This window comes from Osmia lignaria, chromosome 9 (genome assembly GCF_051020975.1).
Source record: "Osmia lignaria lignaria isolate PbOS001 chromosome 9, iyOsmLign1, whole genome shotgun sequence".
Lineage (NCBI taxonomy): Eukaryota > Metazoa > Arthropoda > Insecta > Hymenoptera > Megachilidae > Osmia > Osmia lignaria.
Window position 1 is genome coordinate 11,794,110 of NC_135040.1, and position 23,811 is coordinate 11,817,920.

Genomic DNA, 23,811 nt, shown 5'->3' on the forward strand with positions numbered 1-23,811 from the left:
AACCCTGGTTTATAAAGAATGTACTTGTGGTTCATTGAATTTTGCCCCCGAGTGTACTGAACATTTATTAATAAAACATGAACCGAAGAGAATTTCCTAATTTATTGTAATCACTTGAAGGAATAACAGCTTCAGAGCCTCATTAGTGACGGTGCGTGATCCTTTAGCTTCGACGAAGACTATGGAAAAACGGTCTTATCTGATTATTTATGGCAAACTAAATAAGGTGGATAAGAAATGAGGATCGCGAAGGGCGAATAATGTATACCAATCTGAATAATAATTAATGATGTTATTGTAATATTACTTTTAAAACTGATATACTTGGAAAGGTATCGGAATTTAAACGTTGATAATAATCGTTTGATAAATTATATGTAATATGGTATTCAAACGTAAGCTAATTGGGTAATTAATTACCGTTATGTATTCAACTAATAACTCCGAAGATATTAATTAATTCAAACATATAATTGGATAGGTAAATAATTATTTAGTTGGTGCTTTACCTATAATTGGGAGACTATAATTGTAATATAATTAAACCCATGCATTATTGTATAATAATACATGGTTTTTCAAATAATCATTTTCATAAATAAAAATTAATTTCTAATTCTTACATGAAAGGTGATGAATTATTGATTAGAAATAGAAAAGGTTAAATTGAATCAGAAAATCAAAATCATTTACTAACTAATTAATGTTCAACTAGCTGTTCAAATTAAATCCCTCATTAGCACAACATTTTTTAATTAATATCAATCTGTAATCACTCTGAGAAAACTATTCGCTTCTCCAACCCCTTCAATCCAACCCTAAACATCGAATGGTATCGTAAATGTTCGAAACGAAGACATCTGTATGAAAGGATTGTTTTCGGACACAAGTATCGGCCGAGCTTTGAACGTGTCACGGGTATTGTCAATATTTTTTTGGCGCAAGATATCGTGGACAGTGGGCACGGTTCAAAGGGCTGGCCGTGTCATAAATTCGCCAGGAACGAATGCGATTTTCGTGTCGACGTAGAGGAATGTTTTCCCCGAGGTTGCTCGACACACGTTTCACCTTCGTATACGAAGGGAAGGAGAAAAAGGGGTGAACTGAGGACACGAAAAATCGCGTGTAACCCGACGGGAATGCAAATAAAGCGCAGTAAATAGAACGTCCCTGCAGCGATTGCGCTGGTGTCGTTCAAAATCCTTTTCTTTTTCCTTCCTCGTTCTTCCATCGCGATGCTTCTATGCTTCTGTCGCGTCAGCTGCCTCATTGGATCCTTTCGAAACCCTATTCCCCATTTCTATATTTTTCCTTTACAAAGAAGCACGTCAAAATATGACCCATCATAATCTTGAGTTATATTCGGCAATGATATACATTACAACTTTCATGAGGAATAATTTGAATTTATGTAATACATTTTACATAAAGATAAAATGAATAATCCATATTACTATCTGGTATTATCCATTTAATTTTTCTTCGAATTTTATGGCTTCTTTATGGGAGAACGTTCTTGCATCATAAAGGAAAAGAAAAAGGAAATTTTATTTAATATAAATATCACTTAAAATTCCTTTATCATGATCGTATCGTATAAATTGTAGTTTAAATTCTTTCTTGAATCAAAGAAATACCTCTACCTGTGTATTCTTCGTTTTTCGAAGAAATTTCTGCCGACATTTCGGCATTTCAACGTGGCGCTCTGATAAAAGATTGAAAAGAAAAAAAAGAAGAGAGAAGCTATATAAACTTTCCTCGTCGTCTCGCAACTGGAATTTTTATCGTCGCCAGAGTTGCCATAAAGGTCCCGAATGATCGAGCATTCGCTTAATTCGCGTTTTAATGCCGTAATCGAATTGATTCGCGAATTGCTATCGACGATTCGAACCCGATGAAAATACCGGTTCTTTATGGGAGAAGAGGCGAACCAAGCCACTCGTTTTGTCCAGCAAATTACCCATGGCAATCGATGAACGTGAAAAGAATTATTCCCGATCGCGTATACGAGTTCGCCAGTTTTTTCTCTTCCTTGTAATTACCCTTTTACTTTATTCCCGATGAAAGAAGGAGCGCACGTTCCAGTTTATTCGAACGTTTCGAATCCGCCTCCCTGTATCTCTTTCGTTCATTTTTCATTTCTTTTGTGAATTATGTTATCGTTTTCTACGTTCATTCATTAATGTGGAAATATGAAACATTGCGTATCGATTTATCGATGAAAGATAACTCGTCCATTTGAAATCGTCTGTTTATGCACATAACGCTTTTTACTTATCAATAAATACTGTGTTTATAGAGAAAAGGGGAGATTAAACTGTTTGGTAAAATAAATAGTACTTAATGATTTAATTAGTCTAAGACAATTTCATGACACAAAATTTTTGTAAAATAGCACATGTGGCATATGGATTTAAAGCTTAAACTTTCAGAAAAATGATTGTACAAACGTTTCATTGATATTTTCGATACAAAATGGCTGCTGTTTCGTTGAAACGAATAATGGATCAATCAATCTGTTGTCCATTAGCGAATATTCAATTCTTAATTATTCATTTTGTATTAAGAATATTAATGAAACTTTCATACAGTAATTTTCATCAAACATTAAGCTTTAAATTGATATGCCATAAGTGCCATTTTGAAATAATTTTCTGTCATGAAGTTGTCTCACTCAGATTTCATACATTGATTCCAAAATCCTTCGTTTGATATGCAACATCTCGATATAATCAAATCATCAAAGGTAGAATCAAATCATCTACGTCTATTATATGAAATAGAGTTAATTAAATTTAATTTCAAACGAATGTTGCCTCTTCATTTCAATCTACATTGATACCCGTCGTCTTTCTCGTTCAGTTCGTTTATCATCGGATGAAAAGAGTAGCGGACACATCACTCCGAAAATACGAGCTTAAAAATGCGAGCACAGGTCCGCATAAATTTCCCTTGGTGCTCCATTACAGCTAGCAAATGACCGAGCAACAAGCATTCTCATATTTTTCCCGCGATAGGGTGAACGCAAAGAAAAGTGTACCCTGCATACGACATTTGTGTATTTCCCAGCGACAATGCCGTTGAAATATTCCAAATATCTACAATCTACGGTACAATGTAATTACTTTGCCTCGTATGGTGCATTTCAAAAAACAAATTTCATTAGAAATTTCTTGATACAGTATAAGTCTGTATCAGACAATTTCCAATATTAAACGAAAGGAAAACGTCCATGAAGAATTCTAAGATATAAATCTAAAGAAATCATCATATTATGTTAAATAGAAAATAAATAATAATTTAAAGAAAGTGTTGAAATTCAAGAAAATTATGAAAGATGATAAGCTGAGCTTTTTCACATATATTTATGTATATTTAAAGTAAAAATTCAAATTTTATAAGATACTTTATTAAAAATTGAAGGAGTTATAAACAGCTGAAAAATGAATGAATTTAATATAAAAGCGTCTGAGTTATTTTTCCAGCGAAAGGGTTAAGAATATAGAATAAAGGTTTTACTCAAAGGACACCGTTATAAAGTGATTGTTTGCAGACGAAACAAAAGGGATGTTCAAAAGGACGTTCCGTTTCCGTTGATCCGATTACACGGAGGATCAAGATCAGAAACGTTGGCCTGTTTGCGAAACACCCGTTTATCGGCCGAGGAAGGCTTTACGTCATTTCCACCCACCCTTTCAGAGAGATCGTTGCAAGGCCGCAGACCGGACACGCTGTCTGATTGCAAAATCTCTCTTAATAATACTGTTCCGTTGCGTGCGAGTCAAGGAAAGTAGGTGACCCGAGGTGGAGCAACGGAGAGAGAGTTGTTCCATCGCTTCATCCGTAAGTATATCCATTTTCGGACAGCGATTCGGAAACGAGAGAGTCAACTCATGCTTGCTCTTCAGATAATCAAGTTATTTAACAAATAATTTTAAACACATTTTTCAAATTCCTCACTTTACAATTTCAATAATATTTAATCACCCCATTTTGAAGAAACTTTTCTCAAATTGTATACTGTTATAAAAAAATGATGGTTTTACAACTCTAAAATAATATTTTTTCTCAAAAAAGTGATGAAGATTAAATATTCATAAAAGTGAATTAAATGAATAATAAGTAGGTAAGGAATTGAATAAAGCAGACTCTACCATTAAAGGAATGAAATAGAAATAATTTAAAATCTCAGAAACTCTGCAGAAAAGCTGTCAGTTCTTAACAGACATTGTTTGAAGATTTTGCTCTGGCATGAATTCGTGGTCGCGATAAGTAGGTCTTCGGGGGGTCTAGGTTAGATGGAAGACGGCAAAGAAGTAGGTGATGGGTTTAAACTAGACACGAATACGTAATAAATGGGTTAATGGTACTTCTGGGCATCGATCGTCCTCGAAGTGCTAAAGGTGTCACGGTATTCCTAATTCCGAACTAACGGGATCGTTGTGAAATTTCTATATTAGAATTGTACATTAGAATGGTGAATGTGAAATTCGAAGTCGTTAAACCAGCATGTGTTGACGAGGTACTGATATATGTTCATTTGGAAATAGTAATTTGAATACTAAAAGAAAGTAGAAATTCGATAAATTTGGTATACTATTTTTATAACATTTGGCTCTTTTTATTGGATAAATCTTCAAGAAATGGAAAAGATTATTTGTAATTGATTAATTAAAATTGCTCTCATTAAAACGAAGTTATACTTCATTCAGCTATAGGTAATATGGCATTCAAAATATTAATGCATTATTTCGTATTTAATTATTTTTCCTATTATATGCAACAGATTTTAACGCTTTGTTCATATTGTATTATTACATCCCTCAAACTCATCCATTTATATCAGATTCATTCCATAGCCAGTTTTATTATCTTTTAATTAAAACACAGTAATTCATCTGAATTGAATAAATTTTATAAACTTATCTCTCTGTAAATTAATTAAAATATTCAGCCAAAGAGCATTAGACGATAAAAGGTAAAATACTTTCAAGAAAACAAAATTCTTAAGCATACTGATGCTTTCTTTGAACGTTTACTTCACAAGAACTTATTTTCATTCTCAGTCATGGAAGAAGAATTTTGACACGATGCAAAATTGATCCTGTGTCAACCGCCTGCGACGCTATTCGATGCTCGACTACTTCAACGTTAAAAAGAGCAAAGGACTTCTTATCGAAGGTACCCGTGAAACACAGAGTGAACGTCAACTTCATGAATACTATTTTACAAGAAATTGCCTATCAAAGGTGGAACGAAGTTTTCCCCGTCTCGGCAATAAGTTGACAAGGTAATCTCTTATTTTACGTCATTCAAGGGGAAGACATCGCAATTTCTCGAGGGTTCTGATCGGTCAGACTCACTTTTCCGCGTTGCACAAAGCGTGCATGAGGTTCACGCTCAGCTGAAGAGATCGATAACAGGTTGGTCCAGGATTCGATGCACCGTAAAGCGTGCAGAGACGGCGAGCGGGAAACTTACGAGCTTGGAAATAATTTGATCAAGTCCGGAAGGCCGCGTTCACCGGACGGTTAGATAAATCAAAGTAATTGGCAGCTGTGATACCTTGAAGAAGATCCCCAGGTAGTATCTCTTCTCGCCTAGCTTCAACAATGGCATCGTCCATCTCGACGCCGCCAGGCTGCTACTGTGCTCGTCCACGCAGTTCGGGCAGTCATCTGTAAAAGAAAACGTGAAGAAAATCTTAGTATTAAGCTTTTGTTGCCGCAGCTATTGTATTGTATTTTTAAAAATTTCATTCATTCATTTATTACACTTAAGTGCAAAAATTAATTTTTTAGCCATATTTGCTTATATTCAATTTCGAAAATTTTTCTAAATAATCTTTAATGTATTCTCTTTTTAATAAAAAAGAAATTAAATCGATTTGTACAATAGTTTTTCTCTAATAATTTTTTTAAGAAGTCCTTTTCCTTCATAGTACCAATCCCCTTTCCCCTGTACTCAAAATTATTTTTGCCTCTAAGTAAGAAATTCAGTTATCTTGTTAGAAGGGAAATCAAATTTTTTTTTAAGTAAATTGAATTGTTAAGCTGGTTGCAAAAGTGTTAACAAGGTTCCATGCTCGACACATTCATTAACCTTTCGATTATCTCTTCGAGAATTGCTCAGAAATCCTAATTTTCCACGGGCATCGTGCCGTTATCGCGTCCACTGCAAGGTATTCGCGTAATCGAGCGGGATAATACGAGAAAATTGCATCGCGAGAAAGTTGCTCAGGATACCATCTTCATCATCATCTTCTTCTTCTTCGTTCAGCAGGAATAAAAGGAGCTGCTTGCGGACGAACAAAACGCCTTCTCGGTTTCGTTAACGGGCTAATTAGAATGGCGTTTTGCATATTTTAATAATCGCTCCGTTAATCGCCGCGACGTGGTCCTGGAATACGTTTCCTGGCATTAATATTCAACGGAACTCTTAATAGACACCGCTACCTCTTACTTCCTGTCCCACTTTTTTCTCCGCCCCACCAAAACAACCCTTTCCAGAGCCATTGTTTCGTGAAATTTCAATAAAAATATCTGACAGAAAGGCGTGCATCAATTCTATCAAATACAATTTAACACCTTTAATGAGGTAAATATATATTCAGTAATTATTTTGATGCATTGGGTCAATTAAAAATAAATAACAATAATTACAATTTTAATAATACTACGTAATAACTCGAATAATTCAACTAAATAATGAATGATAATATTTATCACTATATGTTATACTATGATAGGGTAGTTTCGAGTGTGACAGTAATCGTGTTAAGGAGATTTCCCAGATATCCAAGAATGGTCATGGGTCGAATCGTAGAGTTCCTCGTTCGTTGGTCAGTGCTATTAAATTTCATTGAGCACCTCCGACCATTGTTTCACAATGCAGTGGCCAGTTTGACACGCAACACCGTGGTTAGAGTCTGGGTTAGCTACGTGATTCAGTTCACGACTGTTTTTCGATGAACTGAAGCTTCCGATGCGAGGATTCGAAAAGTTTAATGGACTTTAGGAGGAGTTATTTCTCGGAATTATTCTCAGTCATTTAAACATAATTAAACTTATGATATCAGTTAGCAATCTTTCTATGATAGGCAGGGTGTCAATTATTGATTTGTGCTACTTATTCGATGTGACCAAATAATTAAGAAAATTTGAACCATCGTTAAAATTACACGAATGGTATGAAATGTTAAATTAAATTAAAATATGGAATATTTTTCAGAAACGAAAATGTTCTCACATTTGCTCCAAAATTGTCACCCTTAAACTATTTCCTAATTTTTAAAAGATTTTTATTCTTTCAACTTTAAATGACAAAACCTTTGAATTTGATCGAATTAACTTGTTTTTCTTTGTTCGATAACGTTATCCGATATATCAAAAGTTAAATTCTACAGTGAACCAGGAATTTATTCCCAGTGTGATAGCACGATAAAAATGACGCGGTGTAATTAACGGAGTACGATCGACAAGCCTTGGGATTTCGTAACCGGCCAATAAACGGCCATGTTCGGCACAATACCGAATTCACAATACACCAGATCGAAATCCATCGCGTGAATTTACAAATCCGCGAACGGCCATTACCGGCCTTAAAAGCTGCGCCGACACGTCCACCGTCACTGGACGCTTTTGTCGACTTCGAAATACGAACGAGATTTGCGAATCGACGATCCTTAATCAAAAATATCGAATTTTCATTTTGCTCACCTTTGGTAAATCTATGGAGGCATAAAATTAGGTGAAAATTTAATGAAATGTGGGAAGTTTGAATTAGAAGCAAATTTGTAGGTTTGCGAATTTGTAAGCTCACGAATTTGACTATTGCTAATTTGTAGGTTCGCAAATTTGAAGTTCGCTAATTTATAAGCTTGCTAATTCGTAAGTTTATGAAATTGTAAATTTCTAACTTTGTAAATTTGCAAATTTCCAAGCTTGCCAATTTATAAGCTTGTTAATTCGTAAGTTTATGAACTTGTAAGTTTGCAAATTTCCAAGTTTCAATTTTGTAATTTTCTTTACCGTAAAAGGTACATAATTTTCATTATGTACATCACTTTTAGGTCATTCTATCCACACAATTGTTTGTTGCCAAATATTGCGTTTATTTACTTCATTTGCAAAGTCCGATTGACCGGAACAATTACTAAACGCGTGTTCGTTATCACGAGGATGCCTTCCAAAGTTGTAACGATCGAAAACGCGTTAATTCACCAATGATTTCGGTAATTAATGAATACGTTATAAAAGCTGGCGCACGTCAGGGATCGCTTGGTAAATTCAACTTGCCTGGCAGCTGTTTGGAACACGTCCAACCGGCCAGCCTATAATTTTATGAGCAACGATTGACCTAATTTGCTGCTGATTACAATGACGGCCCCCCTGGCGAAACGCAAAACGTACATACATACAAGAGATAATTAGCTCCATGAAAAATTCTGATCGTCGATTAAGATTCTCACTAATGATTGCATAATCATTAATTAATACTTATTAGAGACCTAAGAATTTACATTTTTTGATGCTTGCATTGAAGATTTTGACAAGTGTACGAGATTGATGGTAAATTGATTTCAAAATTAAAATTCTAATTATTTTCTTGCTGTGACATTTTGTAACTTAGATATTTGGAGGGTAAACTCAGCTTTGAATTTTAATTGATTCACTTGAGAATTGATATAAACAAAAATTTTTAATTAAAAATGAACTAACTTTTTAATATCAATAAATATAATACATTTAAAATATCTGAGTAATGCTGAATAATTTTGCCAATATTTAATAAATGTGAAAATATAATCTGATTAAAAACTTTAACCACACTAGAACACACCATGAATGTGAAAGTTAATTAAATAGATCTCCACCACTTACAGAGGCAAACGTTGAACGTTCGTCGTAAGAACACGAAGATTCGAGGCACCCTTTAACTCAGGTTAATTAGTAAAAGTGAACTTCACCATGCTTCTTCGTATTTATCCACCTCCGGCATGGACGTATTTATCCTCCTATTTATCTCAATTCTTCGTGAAACCAGAGCGCAAGAGTGCACCACGGAAGATACATGGGCTGGAAAATTTAATCCGACAACTTTGCCGGAAACGTTCTCCCGTGGAAGTTCGACCGGTGAAAGGGGTGCGAGCTTTTTAGGACGGCTCGAAAAATTCTTTCGACAGACAAAAGATTATTCGGGAAACTTGAAAATTACCGATAAGAGGGTCGTCCGGAAGTTCAAAGGAACATCTATATCGACCAACTAATTTGCACAATCGAAGATGTTACACAGCATTATAAATAACAATAATTCATTTTTTATTAAGAATATTAAAGAAGCATTTACATTGTAATTTTCAGCAAGCTTTAAACTTTAAATTGATATATTATAAGTGTTATTTCGTGATGCTTTTATGTCATGAATTTATGTTAGACTTTATATCTTCCCAAATCAGCCATTTGATAGGCGATAACGCAATACAATTTCTTGGAAGGATCAATTCCTTCACGACCATAATTATATTATAATTCCATTCGTCAATATCCATTATATCTTCCTCTTTTCCCTCGATAGAGCAGAGGATTCTGATATTAAAAAAGAAGCTCGAACGTAATACGATTACGGGGAAGCATATCGATTATTCCGAGGACTTGAAATTACCGAGGTACATTCAGCTCGAACGGTTCATTTTTATTCTTTCACGTAACAGAAGCTTGCCGAAGAGAGTAGAATCAACCGGTTCTGAAACTTTCTCTGTCGATGTTGTACAGACGCCTGTTTGCGTCAATTCGTGATGACCTTTCGCGTGAGACAGGATAATTAAGCTTCCTCTGGGGAATTACTCATGGCGGGGAGGAATGCAGAAGAAAAACAACTCCATCTTAGTTTTCGTAAAAAATTCCAGCCAGAAATAAGGAGTTTATTTTTGCCGAGGGAATTATAAGAGAAGAAAAATGTATTGGGTTCAGTCTGTAATTTAACCCATACTTGAGTTCTTATTTTATTTATTTTATTATAAAACTGGATGTATAATGGAGACATTTTTTAATTACTCTTATCAGATGGTATATAATTGCCGATGGAAGTTCTCAAACTATAATACAATTGAAATATTTAAAAACATTTTGACTGTATCGAATTCATTAGTATTAATGAATAATTTTAATTATAGCGAATTGCATTATTAATTGAAGTATTCGTTTTACCTTGCAAAAGCATATTAATATATTAATATCTGGCTTTGGTATGAGATTTTATAAATATCAAAAATGTGATCAAAAATCTTGAACGTTTAAATAGTAATTAAATTGTTCTGTCAGTGCATCATTGGATTATTTGTTTCAATAATGTAATTACTTTATAAAATTCCATTGGCCAAAATTGTTAATAAATACGATTTTAAATTTTGTATGTCATATAACATTCTCTAATCAAGATCAACTTGTAACGCAACAATGTTAAACAGGAAAATTCCATTAACGCCTACGGTCATCGTTAGCTATTTGAAATCATGCGTTCAAATCGTTTCAAAAACCACAAAACTCCTCCTTCGTGATATTTACTTCGCCTATTTTGCATTCTCGGACCCGGCTTGTTGAAAAATTATTCTTCTAGAGCGTAACGAGCTGAGAATGTTTCGCAAGAAACTACTCCGGGATACCAGACCTGGTTAATCCACGATCATTAGCAACTAAGTAAAACAAGAGGAACGATCGGATAAACGGAAGACCACGATCAGACTTGCATAAAAAATGTAATCAAACCAATGTTTCTCTTACGAAAGCGCATTACGTTAACAGTTAGTGAGCAAATATTCAACATGCCATAAGGAAAACGACTGTATATTGCAATACACATTCAAATATTAATTATTGAAAATATCAGGGATTAATTTTTTAATTTAAGCATTTATTTTGCTATGTAGTACCTCTTTTCTTAAAATTTTAATTTCGACGATATTAATATTAAAAATGATTTGGAAACAAAATAAGATGAATTCAATTATTAAATAAGGGGCTTATACAGAAGTGATGAAGAACCACAAACCTATATACATATATTGGGTCTCTTCACTCCATTGTCATTTTCCCTGGGAATACCTAGAGGGAAATGTGGTAACACGTGGCACCGCCATTTTCCTCATAAGTGCACTTATTATTTATTTTCACATTATAATTTTTAGTTCAAACGCTATAAATTAAAATTCTACTACCAATGCTACTTAGCAATTTTAATTCTTAATTTATAAATTTCTTACAAGTGGTGAATTTAAAAATACCTATTTATAATTGTTATTAAACATGCAGTGTTCCATATACCTGATTCTCCTTACATAAATAAATTCTGTACTGTCATATAAATACCCAATGTGGAAGTATACCTCCTTTCCAGAATAATCTGGTTTCACCAGCACGGTGAAAATCAAAACAGCTAATGTCAACGTGTCGTTTAGTAACATTTTATTTGCAAATGAATTTCTTGAAGCGTGACGAGCATTCACCGAATTCGAGCGATCGAGGCAAGAGGAAATTGTTGATAAACAGGAGAAAGAGTATCGAAGACACAATTACAGAGGGCAAAGGATTTGGAAACAGTAGGTGTAAGAAAGAGACAGGGAAATACAGGATATGACACATTAAGGAGATAGAAGAAGAGGGAAAGGAAAGCTTGCATAGCTTCATACTTCCGCTCTACCGGGCAGATCGAGTGCATTGCGGTGCAATGACTGCGCGCAGCTGAGTGCAACGTCGTGTAATCCGCTCGAGTTACAAAATTCAACGGTGTGATATTATTTTAATGCGGAATTTGAGAACGAAGAAACAGTTACGCGAAATGTTATTTGCTGGGTTCAATTGTAATTGAAAATTCAATTTTCGTTCTACATTCTGCAGCATACTGGTTTTGATAATAGAACCAGAGAGATAAAAGTACTATTAATAAAAATGATCGTTTTATATCATTAGAACGTACAGTGAATTAGAATCATTAGTATTGACCTTGCAATCACTTCATTTAGAAAAAGTAGATATCGTATTACGTTACATTGTATTACACTGCTTCGTTGCATCTAATGCTAAGGAGACCTATGCATTAGATGCACTTTGAAAAATTCAGAGATTTTCTAAAATATAATACTTTAATCTCATTTTCTCCTTTGTAATTTATTCATTAATCTATTTTAAAAGGTCACATCCCTTTCTCATTATAATTCTATAATTATTGCAATTGAAGTTAATTTAATCTGAAAATCGACATCCAGGTATCGGCATAATTTCATTACGGGTCAAATCGAACCCGCAGAGTTTCCTGACGATAATTCTTCCCTCTTAGGAGTTTCGTAACACCACCGAACCAATGTTCTTTACTCACAATAGCTTCGTTAATCTTTTTCACTGTCCCGCTATCGTGTACAGTGATTAATGATCTCCTGCATCGTTCCACGTGCTTACCACGTGCAACACCGGAAAGGACCTCGCGTAATCGTTCGAGGACCAACGGAAGTGAACGGAAACCGACTCGAACTAGTTAGATTGTTCGACGAATCGGAATCGAGAAGTTGATTTCAAATGCATGTCCGGTGATTTCGTGTTGTAAATTGTCGGGTAACAGTACACAGTTGTCTGCGAATGAACTTTAACATCAAGTGAAATCTAGTAGGTAAAAGTGCATGAATGTTGTGCGAATGGTCAGCTTTCTTTAAGTGAAAGTTTTTTCTAATGTTAAGAATGATTATACGTTGCATTATTCGTTTAACTGATACTTCATCTAAGGAGACTTTAGTACAATAACTGAATAGTTTTCTACCTTTTCCTGCATTTTATTTTGATTAATCTATAACCTTTAAGTTCTGATTATGAAGCAACAAGAAAACAAGTCTCAGTCTCTTGTGTTGAAAATTATCAAGGGAAACCTTTTTGTCGAAGTTGCAGTATTTCTGATAATATACAAGGTTTAGTGCTAAATATCAACAAGGTGAACGGTGAGTTGAGATTATACTTTCTAAATTATGAAGTTTCGTTTACATTGCTTTTGATGTAGCTATTAGTTGCATCAGCAACGGTTTTATTCCAAATCTTGAAAATTTATGAGCACATACTGACATTTGGTTATTTTAGCAGACACTGCTGAGCAAAGATATGCAACTATGATTTCATTTTTGAGATAAATAAAATGAAATGAAATAAAATAAAAATTGTAGGAAAATAAGCAAATGTATTTTCCTATTCCAGACCATAGGAATATGAAAATTAAAAATGGGCTGTGGAAGGGTAATTAATAAAACAGGTGATCCACTGAAATAACCTTCATCTGTCTGATCCATTGTACAGATCAATAATTGAGATATCTATCGATGACATCCAATCGATTTAACAAGGTAGAAGGTGAGGGAAACTAGATCGAAGGAGTGGAATTCACCTGAGGCTACGACCACGATCTATATCCTTGCTCAATGAACATAGCTTCCAAGGTCGACAAAGTATTCGCGATCATGGTCAGCGAAAGTTGTCGAAACCGATGGAATCAGAATCTATCAGAAACTACAGGATCGTTAAAAAAAAAAAAATAGAGATGCACATTAATTAAAAAGTAAATTCAGAATAATAAAGATACATAATAAATCTGAAGGGGATCCTAAATGGAACGTAGGAAAAATGAAGATTATCCACTACCCATTTATATTAATTAATCAAATAAGGAATTTCAAATTTTATAGAATTATTTTTCAAACACACTTCCTACAAAGATTCATTTCAACTTCCCTTTCAAAAATACCTCTCAACCATTACATTTACATTAATTAATCAAACAAGTAATTTGAAATTCTGCAGAACTATTTTACCCAATATTTCCAAGACACTTCCCATAAAGATTCATTCAGTTTCACTCTCAACCATAAATTGTTCAGATAAACTCACACAAACACTTCCATAGAAATCACCACAGCAGCACGACACTTGAACAATCAATTGAAAATCCATCATACCCCCCCAGAACACTGTGCACATACCGTTGAGTCTACCAGGAACAGCCTCCAATGATCCGAGGAGTAAAACGAACATAATCAGCCCCGACATGTTGTCCTTCATCCCTCCTAGTCGTTCTTGCAGCTGTACCAGTCCACCGTAGGACCATAAGTCCTAATCTAACAGTCGAATCGTCCTTTGTAATCACACAATCGCGTACAATCGGTCGATCTTTCGATCAAGGATCAACGAGATGCTGAGTGTCGCACGGTCCGAAAGTGAATGGAGTTTGCTCGCACGTGCGGCCGAGAGGGTTTCTCAAACGTGCGAGTTATCGCGAACGGATTGTAACCTGGAATGTCGTGGAGATCGGCGATCTAGCTGCTTTTTATGCTCGAAAATGCACCAGCTATTCGACGAACGCGTGCTTAACAGTCGTTAAACGGTAGGAATGGCCGATTCTGTTGGGAGAAATTGGTGGATCGAAAAGGATCGAGTGAGTCATGAGGATTGGAATGATGCTGACCTCCAATGGAGTCTGTTCTTTGTGCGCGAAACGAATTCCTCGGGGAATTTGTTATAGCGGATCAAGTTCGAGATATTTTATAATTAATACAATTATTATATCGTGATACATCGATCGTTCTATTATAGTCACACGGGAAATCCTTTCAAAGCTGAAGAACTTATGGTTCATCCGAAATCAATCGCTCGTTTAAAGCCATCGAAGTGTAAATCTCCCGGAAACCTTCTCTTACCTATTCCCTACGTACTTACTCCGCCCCATTGTTTGCTTCACAATTACGAACCTCGAGATCTATCCAAGACAATAGAATCACGTAACGAAATCTTATTACCAACAACTGATAGTTAAGCTATCCTTAATCAATCGACTGACTTCAGACAGACTCCAATTAGAGCAGCATCAACGATCACTTAAGTAACGAGCAACAAATGATTTTCGGGTAGAACAGCATTATGCAAATTTCATACAATTACGAGGTTTTTGTTTTGCAACTATACCCATTGGCTATCGAAGTAGAATCACTTGGTATTATATCTTCAACGCTTTTTTAATTTTGTAAGTAAAATCAAAGGGTGCTCCCAAGGGTACTTTCAAAACAAGTTGTTCCACTTGGTAATTAAGTATGCGATTATCAAAGCGAATATTAATATCAATAACTTCTGAAATATTTTCATTTATTTCAAGATCCGAAGCTCAAGCGTTAAATCAAGCGATGGGGGATCTTTTTTCTAAAGAAAACTAACACGTTCAGCACTCATGGAACACCTCATACTATTCTAAAAAAAATTTTACGATACCATCAAAAAACCAACAGTGAAACTCTAGAAGTTATGATTTTGCAGAAAGCTGTTCCCAGAAGAGGATCAAGAACGAGGAGGAACCGTAAAAAGAATTTTCGGGTACCTGAGTCAGCGCGAGAAACAGCCGGTAAACCCAGTTGGGCAAACAACGACGAACTGAACGGCAACAGGCTTCTACGTTCGCTTTTCAATCGGATTCCACGCTGGTCGACCTTCGCCGGTTCCCTCATCCTGAAGACCACCACTTTGGATTACCATAGACTGGTCCGCATGCCGGTGGATGATACGTGTCGTAAAGTAAGCTCGCTTTTCGGCCAAGGGTTCTCCAGCTGGCGGAATTTTAAATCTCCTATAGTGAATTTGCTATCGCTAAACCATCTGCCAGCGATGCTGCGGCAAGATGATTCGACCGTTCGTTCGTACCAACAGTCCACCGGATGTCGGCGTAAAAACGGACCCGAGTGAAAGGAATATTTGCGTCAGCGAATATCCACAAGATAATAATTCGTCGTGAGATAAAATGATCGGAGGAATGTAGCTGGTAGCTTCGTAGATTTCGGGAATTTCTGGGTTCGTATGTCGAAGCGTGTTTGGAACGCTTGAAATTTCGATTTTACGAAGCGAAAATAGATTCATCTCGCCACAGGATTTTTTAGAAAGTTAAAAAATTATTGAATCTTGATATCTTTACAAAATTATAAAAAATAAATTGCAATATATATGATATGAATCTGGCTAGTTCATTTTGAAAAAGAATCTCTTCTGAATGACTGAAAAGTAGTATAAGGAGCAAAGGTTTCCGGAAACGAGATTTCTTTTTAAACTTCGAAAATTCTCCGTGTCGTTGAATCGAAAGCAAATGTTTTTCCATCGAGAGAAAAGGAATATATGGGACGTGTTTCGAGGGCAAAGTTTGCGCTCCTGGTGATGAACTTTCCGCGGAAAATAGAGACGACGTCAGGGCGGATGTCGAGGATACTTACAAAGACGATCGGTTCGAATCAGGTGTCAGTACAGAATGCGAAGTGCAAACATGCAAGTATCGACAGTTTGTTCGAATTATTCATGAGGGAGATTTCTAACCAAGATTATTCGACGACATCCACGTGACACGACCCGATTGAGAATCGTATACCTTGTATTTTCCATCGCGACACGATGAGTCGTCGCCGTGGAAATATATCACGCCTCCAATCACGGCGAAACGTCGAAATAAAACACAAGACGACGGGCAAAGTGATGTACGTTGTTCGACGAACAGAACAGATCGACAGTGTCGTTCCTCGACTATTGAAATACCTACAAAAGGATTTTTTCTATTTTTATCCATCACGTTCGAAGATAAAGTAGTTTTAATATGATGATTGTTGTGAAATTGAACGCAGTTGAATAATTAATAAAAAATAAAGAGATAAGAATTTTTGAATAGCATTAGAGGTAAAGTAACAAATGAAAAATAAATTTTTTGATTTTATATAAAAAAAAATTAATGGAATGTTTGCATAGTCATTTTCATGAGACTTCAAGCTTTAAATTGATATATCATGAATGCCATTTTGTGGTACTTTTATGTCATCAATTCGTGTCAGACTTTCTATGCTTTGGAATCTGTCATTGCTTATTATAACTGACATCCAGCCATTTTGTATTAAGAAGATTAATGCAAGTTTTACATAATCATTTTCACTAAACTTTAAGCTTCAAATCGATGTGTCATAAGTGTTACTTTCTGGTACTTTTATGTCATCAATTCATGTCAGACTTTCTACGTTTCGAAATTCGTCATTTGATGTACAGTGACATAATAGTTATTGTTAATATTTCGAGCATAAAAGAGATGCCATGAATTGAAGATTTACAAACTAGAAAGTATGATATTATTCAATTTATTATTTGCGAAAATGAAGGAAAATATAAATTTCCTTATCTTAAACTTATTATTCATCGATTAAATGAATTCTGAATGTGAAAATTGGAAATTTTTATTAGAATTTATAGAGTTGGAATTCAATTTCTCTTCCTTAATTGAAATTAATATATGATAATTTTATATTTGTATTCAGAACATTGAATATATACAATTACAAAGGTGTAATAAATTAGAAACTTTTACACCGTTCAAATTGTAAAATTCATGATACTTTCCAAAATGTTTATTTAGCTTATTCGATGTTTACTTCAATATCATTTATCATCCATTCATTTATTTCAGGTCTAATTCTAAGAGTCGATCCACTGTTAAAAAAGATTTCATTCAACCTTTTGAAATATAATAATATTCAGCTTCTGTCGTGAATGAAGCCAGGCAAACAATAAATACGTAATTCTTTTTCAACACTTCTTTTTACCATCGTTTCTTCTACGTCAATGAAAAAAGCTACCGTTCTCGTGCCATTTCTTACCACACTTTTGTCGCGTTAATCATCTAAGCCATTAAGAAGCTTACAAAACGCGTCGAGGTATCTTTGCTTCTCTACTCTTCTCTTAAGTGATACTCGTATTCCACGCGATGGATAGCCATCATACACTAATATCACCACATGATTTATAGAAGATGTTTCAAAATAGGTGATGAGAAAGGAAAGAAAAGAATCGAAAGAGTCCTATAATATTTAGATATTTTGAAAAGAAGAGTTGATTGAGTGACAGACAGTTATTTCTTTTCTAATTAGGAATTCTAAAGCTTCTATTGAAAAACAAAACATTTCATGATTTATTGAGAGGGATGTACATTTCTTTTAGTGCACCCTGTATAAGTACATTAATAGCAGAACGAAACGGCAGGATCGTTTTCGCAATGCCTTTTGCCAGTGAACACACGTAACAGGAATGTAGGCCTCGGTCAGGATCAGGTCAGTTGAAAACGAATTCCAAAGAAAGAGAAAGGATTAAAGAAAGCAGCCACGAGAAAGAGGCATCAGCGTGAAATATACGCGTTCAATTCTGTACACTTTTAATTAATATCCTAGCAATTACATTTTTTTACGACACCATGAAATATTCATATTTTTCAAAAATATGGTGCGTTCAAAATGAGGGGAAAATGTGAAATATGATTAATTATATTCAATCTAATTTTCAAACAATCAAAATTGGAATTGAAATATAGCTGCAAGAATGCGAAAAGAAAAAATTATAAAGGTTTAGTAATAAGAAATGAAGCAACGATTATTATCCTCACACCATCTTGATGGAGGAGATAAAAATCATGTGTGCTATTAAATAAAAAAGACATAAGAGCTGTCTAATCAAGGACCAATTTCAGATAAAGCAATAGGTGTTTAATTTAAGATTAACTTAATTGGAAGGTATTTACTTCTATTTGTGTCAATGCTACATCCAAAGAAAAATGAATGAAATAAAAATTGTGTAACTTTGAAGTGGCTGTTTCATAACTTACATCAAACAAAACGTTTCTATAGGTGAAAGAATTATAAGAACTTTAATATAACCTTCGCCTTTTTAAATTGAATCATAACTTCTTTTCATAAGCACTAAAATAAGAGACTTGAAAGATACCTCATACTCTTCAGCATCAACCAATTAAAGGTCAACCTTGCATCTTCTCATCAATGTACCTGACAAAAAATTGAAAAAGAGAAATAGAAGAAGGATAGAACATTTCTTAACATTCATTGAAGTTTCCGATCCTGAAGATGGCACTCTTCAACATTCAACCAATGAAAGGTCAATCTTACATCTTCTCATCAATGTACCTGGTAAAAGAATTGAGAAGAAAACCAGAAGAGGGATACAGAATTTCCTAACACTCATTAAAATTTTCTATCCTGAAAATACCTGATGGTACTTTTCAACAACCAACCCATTAAAGGTCAACCTTGCATCCTCTTATCAATGTATCTTCCAAAAGAAAAATAGAAGCAAAATAAAAGATTTTCTAGCACTTATTCAAATTTTCTTTGCAAGAGATACCTGAAGGCACTCTTCAGTATTGAATCGACTAAAGGTCGGTCCCTCTTATCCTCCTATCCTCTTATCAATGTACTTGACAGAGAAATAGTAAAAGGATTATCCAGAGCCTAGTGTCGTTTAAGCACCTGTCAAACAAAAAACTGTAAACAATTCAGTGGTTGTCCTAGATTGAAAGTTCGTCTCTGGAACAGGCTACTATTTATAGTCATCTTAACACGTTTACGGGCATTTGCACTTGTCGCAAGTGGACACACGCTGGTACACGTGTACCAGCAACGGTTGTCACGTGCAATAACATGCGCCAAGCGGGTCGCAAGAAGGTAGCAAGATAGAAAATGAAAGTCGAGATTCCACGGTGGCTTGTTTCGTAACCAGGGTCACGCTTAGAAAGGCACCCAAGCCATTTAATTCGTCTAACGCTCTTTACGCCACCGAAATACGGCAGAGATTACGCGGGATAGAAGAAGATGCACGTCTTTTAATGCAATTATAGCTTCATGGTATGATGGAGTATTTGATGTCTTATGGCATTGGAGTATGATAAATGAGACGAGGTACTGGCGAGTGTGTTTTATGGAAATTTGAAAAATTTCAAGAATTTTCCTTAGTAATAATTTGCAAATTGGTGATGAAATTATAGTTGAGATATTGATGATCAGAAATGAGATCAAGTTCAATGTAAATAGGAGTTAATTAAAATGCAATAGAGAGAGCCTAAGGAGAACCTAACTTCTATATTTATAAATTGCAAAATTATGTTATGAAATATTAAATTTTTTCTCCTTGTAAATATTCCACCCATCACAGTTATTATAATAAGACAAGTGATCATTTATTCAGCACATTTACCAAAGAAATGATTTGAATGTCTATTACATGATTTTCAGCAGTGAACAACCGACCCCTTCCAAAGTTTGATTTCGTTCCTAAAATATTCAACAGTCGTGGACAACGTTTTCAGTATTTGAATCGTGCAACAGGTAATTTCCATTTTATTTCGTCACAATGTTGGATCAAAGACGGTATCTAATTGATATTCGAAATACAATATCCTCCTGGATATTATTGTTTCGTGATTGTGTTAATTACCTAATTGAAATATGACAGGAGAATCGAAATGAAAATCATGGCAAAATTTGATAAATAAAAAATTCATAGTGGTATTCTAATGAATTTTTAAGTAGATGAAACGAGTCTCGATTTCTCGAGGTTTTATTTTCTTGCGAAGATATCCTCTGCATTTTTGATTAGAAATATTTTTATTTCTGTCTTTCTATTTCTATCCCGATGACTTGGCCAGAATTGTGAACAGAAGTAAAGACAACATAACATTTTGACCTATTAACATTAATAACATTACATAACTGACTTCAACTTCACGTCAGGCATGAGGATATTTTCCATGATTGATGTGGCATGTGAAGATTTGCAAAATATACAAAACTGACAGTTTGAAATTTTTAAGTTTCCTGAAATAATTCTATGAATTTGATAAGTATAACAAAAAAGAATATCAAAATTACAATAATAAAATTCCTTATCGAAAAAATAGAAATGTTATTAAAAAGTTTCGTTTCCTTCTTATCTATGATATTATAATATTTACCATTTTCATGTTATTTCAAACAAAAGCGTAATTGCAGAAACATTTTTTTCAACATTCTGAAAAACATGGAAATGCTCGTTGAGCTGTAGATCCAGCTGAAAATATGAAAACTTCCAAGCTCGAGGTAGACGTATAATTTCAAACTCTTTTGACAATATTTTTGTTTCAAAACAAAATTCTAAAAACATAGAGCAAATTTAATGGTGCATAGGAATATTCCATCGAACCAATACCCGATGAAAAGTCAAACAAAAGTTCTTCCACCATTTCGATCGGTCCAGATTTTCATCTTTAAAGGCAGCGTTCGAATAGAAACGTCGAAATGCCATCGAAATTCCTGAAAGCTTTCGGAACGTGTTCGAGATTTCTCAACCGTTAGATCTCCGTCGCGTCGAATCGGCTTCCGGGGATACGATGCTTCGTTCGGAACACGTCCAACAAGCTAGACCGGGGTGAGAGTTTGAAAAAATCCTGGAAGAGGATTCGCGAGATCTTAGCCACGATCTTGACAAGGACGAAGCTGAGCAATCTAAACGGCCAGTGGGTCTTACACGTTCACCGATTCAAGGTTGGCTAACTCGATCGGCCGTGGCGAGTGACACCGTGGAAATTTCAATCGTTACCGTTTAAATCTCGAATGAAAGTCGTCCGAGGGCCGACCAGTTTCTTTCTGGCGATCCAGCAACGCCGCGGACCAGACTTGGCACGCGAAACTGTTCGAAATAATCAAATCAACCGGAATAACCGAGCTGCGACAAACTCGATCAAGATATTTCTGCGAAATATTCAACTTCGACACGTTATTCATAAATTTTCATCAGACCTCATTAGGCTTTATTTGTTAGATTATTTCATTAGATTTTGCTAGGCTTTGGAAATTAATTTATGTAAAATTTTCATATTTTTTTTTTTCTGATAAATTTAACTTCCATTCTTTTGTTAATATAAATATGTACATGTAATTTGGAAAAACATTAGTTTTATTTTAAATGTAATATCCTCACTGAAGATCAAAATAAATGAAAAAAACAGCATTTGAGTTTGATTCTTTTCCCCTAAAATTCAATAAAATGTGTTCTGTTGAATGAATTAGAAAATTGAATTTCATCTAATATTAAATATCATCATTTTTAACATTTACTAAAAAATAAAATCCTTAAGAACATAAATGACAGAGTATTCATAATTAAACTAAAATGAAGTTCACGAATATTATGTTAGAAGTCTATGCTCTGTCTTAACAATCCTTTCAACGAACAGTGATCTAAACTTGAAATTAGTTGAACCAACCTCGGTGAATTTGCATTCGTTGCAACAAGTGTTCGTTCGTCGTAGCTTAAGGAAAACTTAAGACATGCCTCGGCTTAATGAAGAAGCGTTAATTGTTAGAAATGACGTAAGCAGAGATTTGTATTTAGTTACTGTTCCATTCGTTACGCTTATCTTAAATGCACCATTTCTACATTTCCACCTACTGAGCGCTGTTAAAACGTTGAATTATTGTTACCAGATTGTAAATAGAAACAATATATCAGTTCCTGAGAAAATCAGTTTCTTGCGAAGTTGATCGTTAATTGGAATTAAATTTTATTAGAAGAAAAGACAGGTTGTTGCAACCAAGTTTTGCGATCTATGATAATACATAAACCGCTAGTTGATCTAGAAACACAAATTGAAACGGAACCTCGATAATTAGCCGATTTTCACCTGCAGTAAAATCAGTGGGGAAAGTAATCGTACCCACCTCTTCGAAGATAGATGTTAATTGCGTTAAACAATTATCTAAATGAACTAACTTCATTTTAACTGTTTCAAATGAGAGTCTAAAAGTTTCCATTCTGTTCATTTTTAAATGTACCTATTTTTATTTTTATTCGACAGACCCTTTGATTAATTAACCCTTGAACAGCGGAGCCTGGATCGATTGTGACCCATATTTACAAAACATATATTGGAAAAATAATTTTTAAAGGTTTGTGGCTCTCTTCATGGTCCGTCGTTCGAGGGTTAAACAGGTAAACATTAACCCTTTGATATAAAGTCTTTCTTCTACTTTTATTTAGTGCAAGGTATTTTCTTTCCCATTATTTAAAGCGTAATAAAATTCGATGGTATTTATGATTATTAAATTGAACGTTTGGGAATATATTTACGAAGACCAGTTACAAGTATTCTGCATGGAATGCAAACTGCAACGGTATGAAATGTCAATGCTGCTGTTTCTGCTGCTCACATTTGATTGAAGTTAATTACAGAGTGCATTATCGATTTCGAAGTAGCAATGATTATCTCGAAAGTGCGATCAACAGTTTTCAAACTGGTGTTATTCGAATAAACCTTTCGAATATAAATATCAGTGTCTTGAATGTAGCAAAATTCAAACATATTTATTAAATTTTATCGTCTCAAATGATAAACTTAGAAACATAACAAATTTAATACGACCTGATAACATAAAAATGACACTTATGGTGGCATATCAATTAGAGGCTGATGGTTTTATGGAAATTAATATTGACAATAAATAAATTCAACTTGGCTGAGGGCAAGAATAATGGAACGAAATGTTATATAAAAGTGAATAGTGATGAATTCTTTTTCCCAAGGTATACGAGCAAATATTCATTCGCAAATTCGAAACTCACGAATCGAAAAATGTTCAAACAAGATCGACATCGGCTGGACACCATGGTCTACCAACTATCCAGTCACGAAACCGCTTTCTCCATAGTGGACCGGCCTTGGCAGAGCAAACTCGATACACTTTACGATACATTTCTCCAGATTGAACGTAAATCTTGTGACCATTCGGTTACCGTGAAGCCTGCCGTCTTATGTAAATGTTTCTTGTAACTTATAACGCCGCTTTCACGATCGATTGGAAATTTCGATAATGAAAAACAACCACGAGTTCCGGAGAATCGACATCTCGGCTTCTGCTCTCGATGCTAACTTGCTATCCATCGAATAGAATATTAA

At 34.7% G+C, this 23,811-nt stretch overlaps 1 protein-coding gene across 3 annotated transcripts in view; it reads right to left on the bottom strand.

Annotated features, from left to right (window-relative positions):
* The window catches only part of LOC117611482 (uncharacterized), an 89,322-nt gene that overhangs the window by 1,824 nt on the left and 63,687 nt on the right, over nucleotides 1-23,811 (bottom strand). For all 3 annotated transcript variants that reach the window (XM_034339502.2, XM_034339456.2, XM_034339482.2), the window contains one exon: nucleotides 5,566-5,678. In XM_034339502.2, the coding sequence (XP_034195393.1) occupies nucleotides 5,566-5,678 (113 nt within the window). The remainder of the gene's footprint in view (nucleotides 1-5,565; nucleotides 5,679-23,811) is intronic.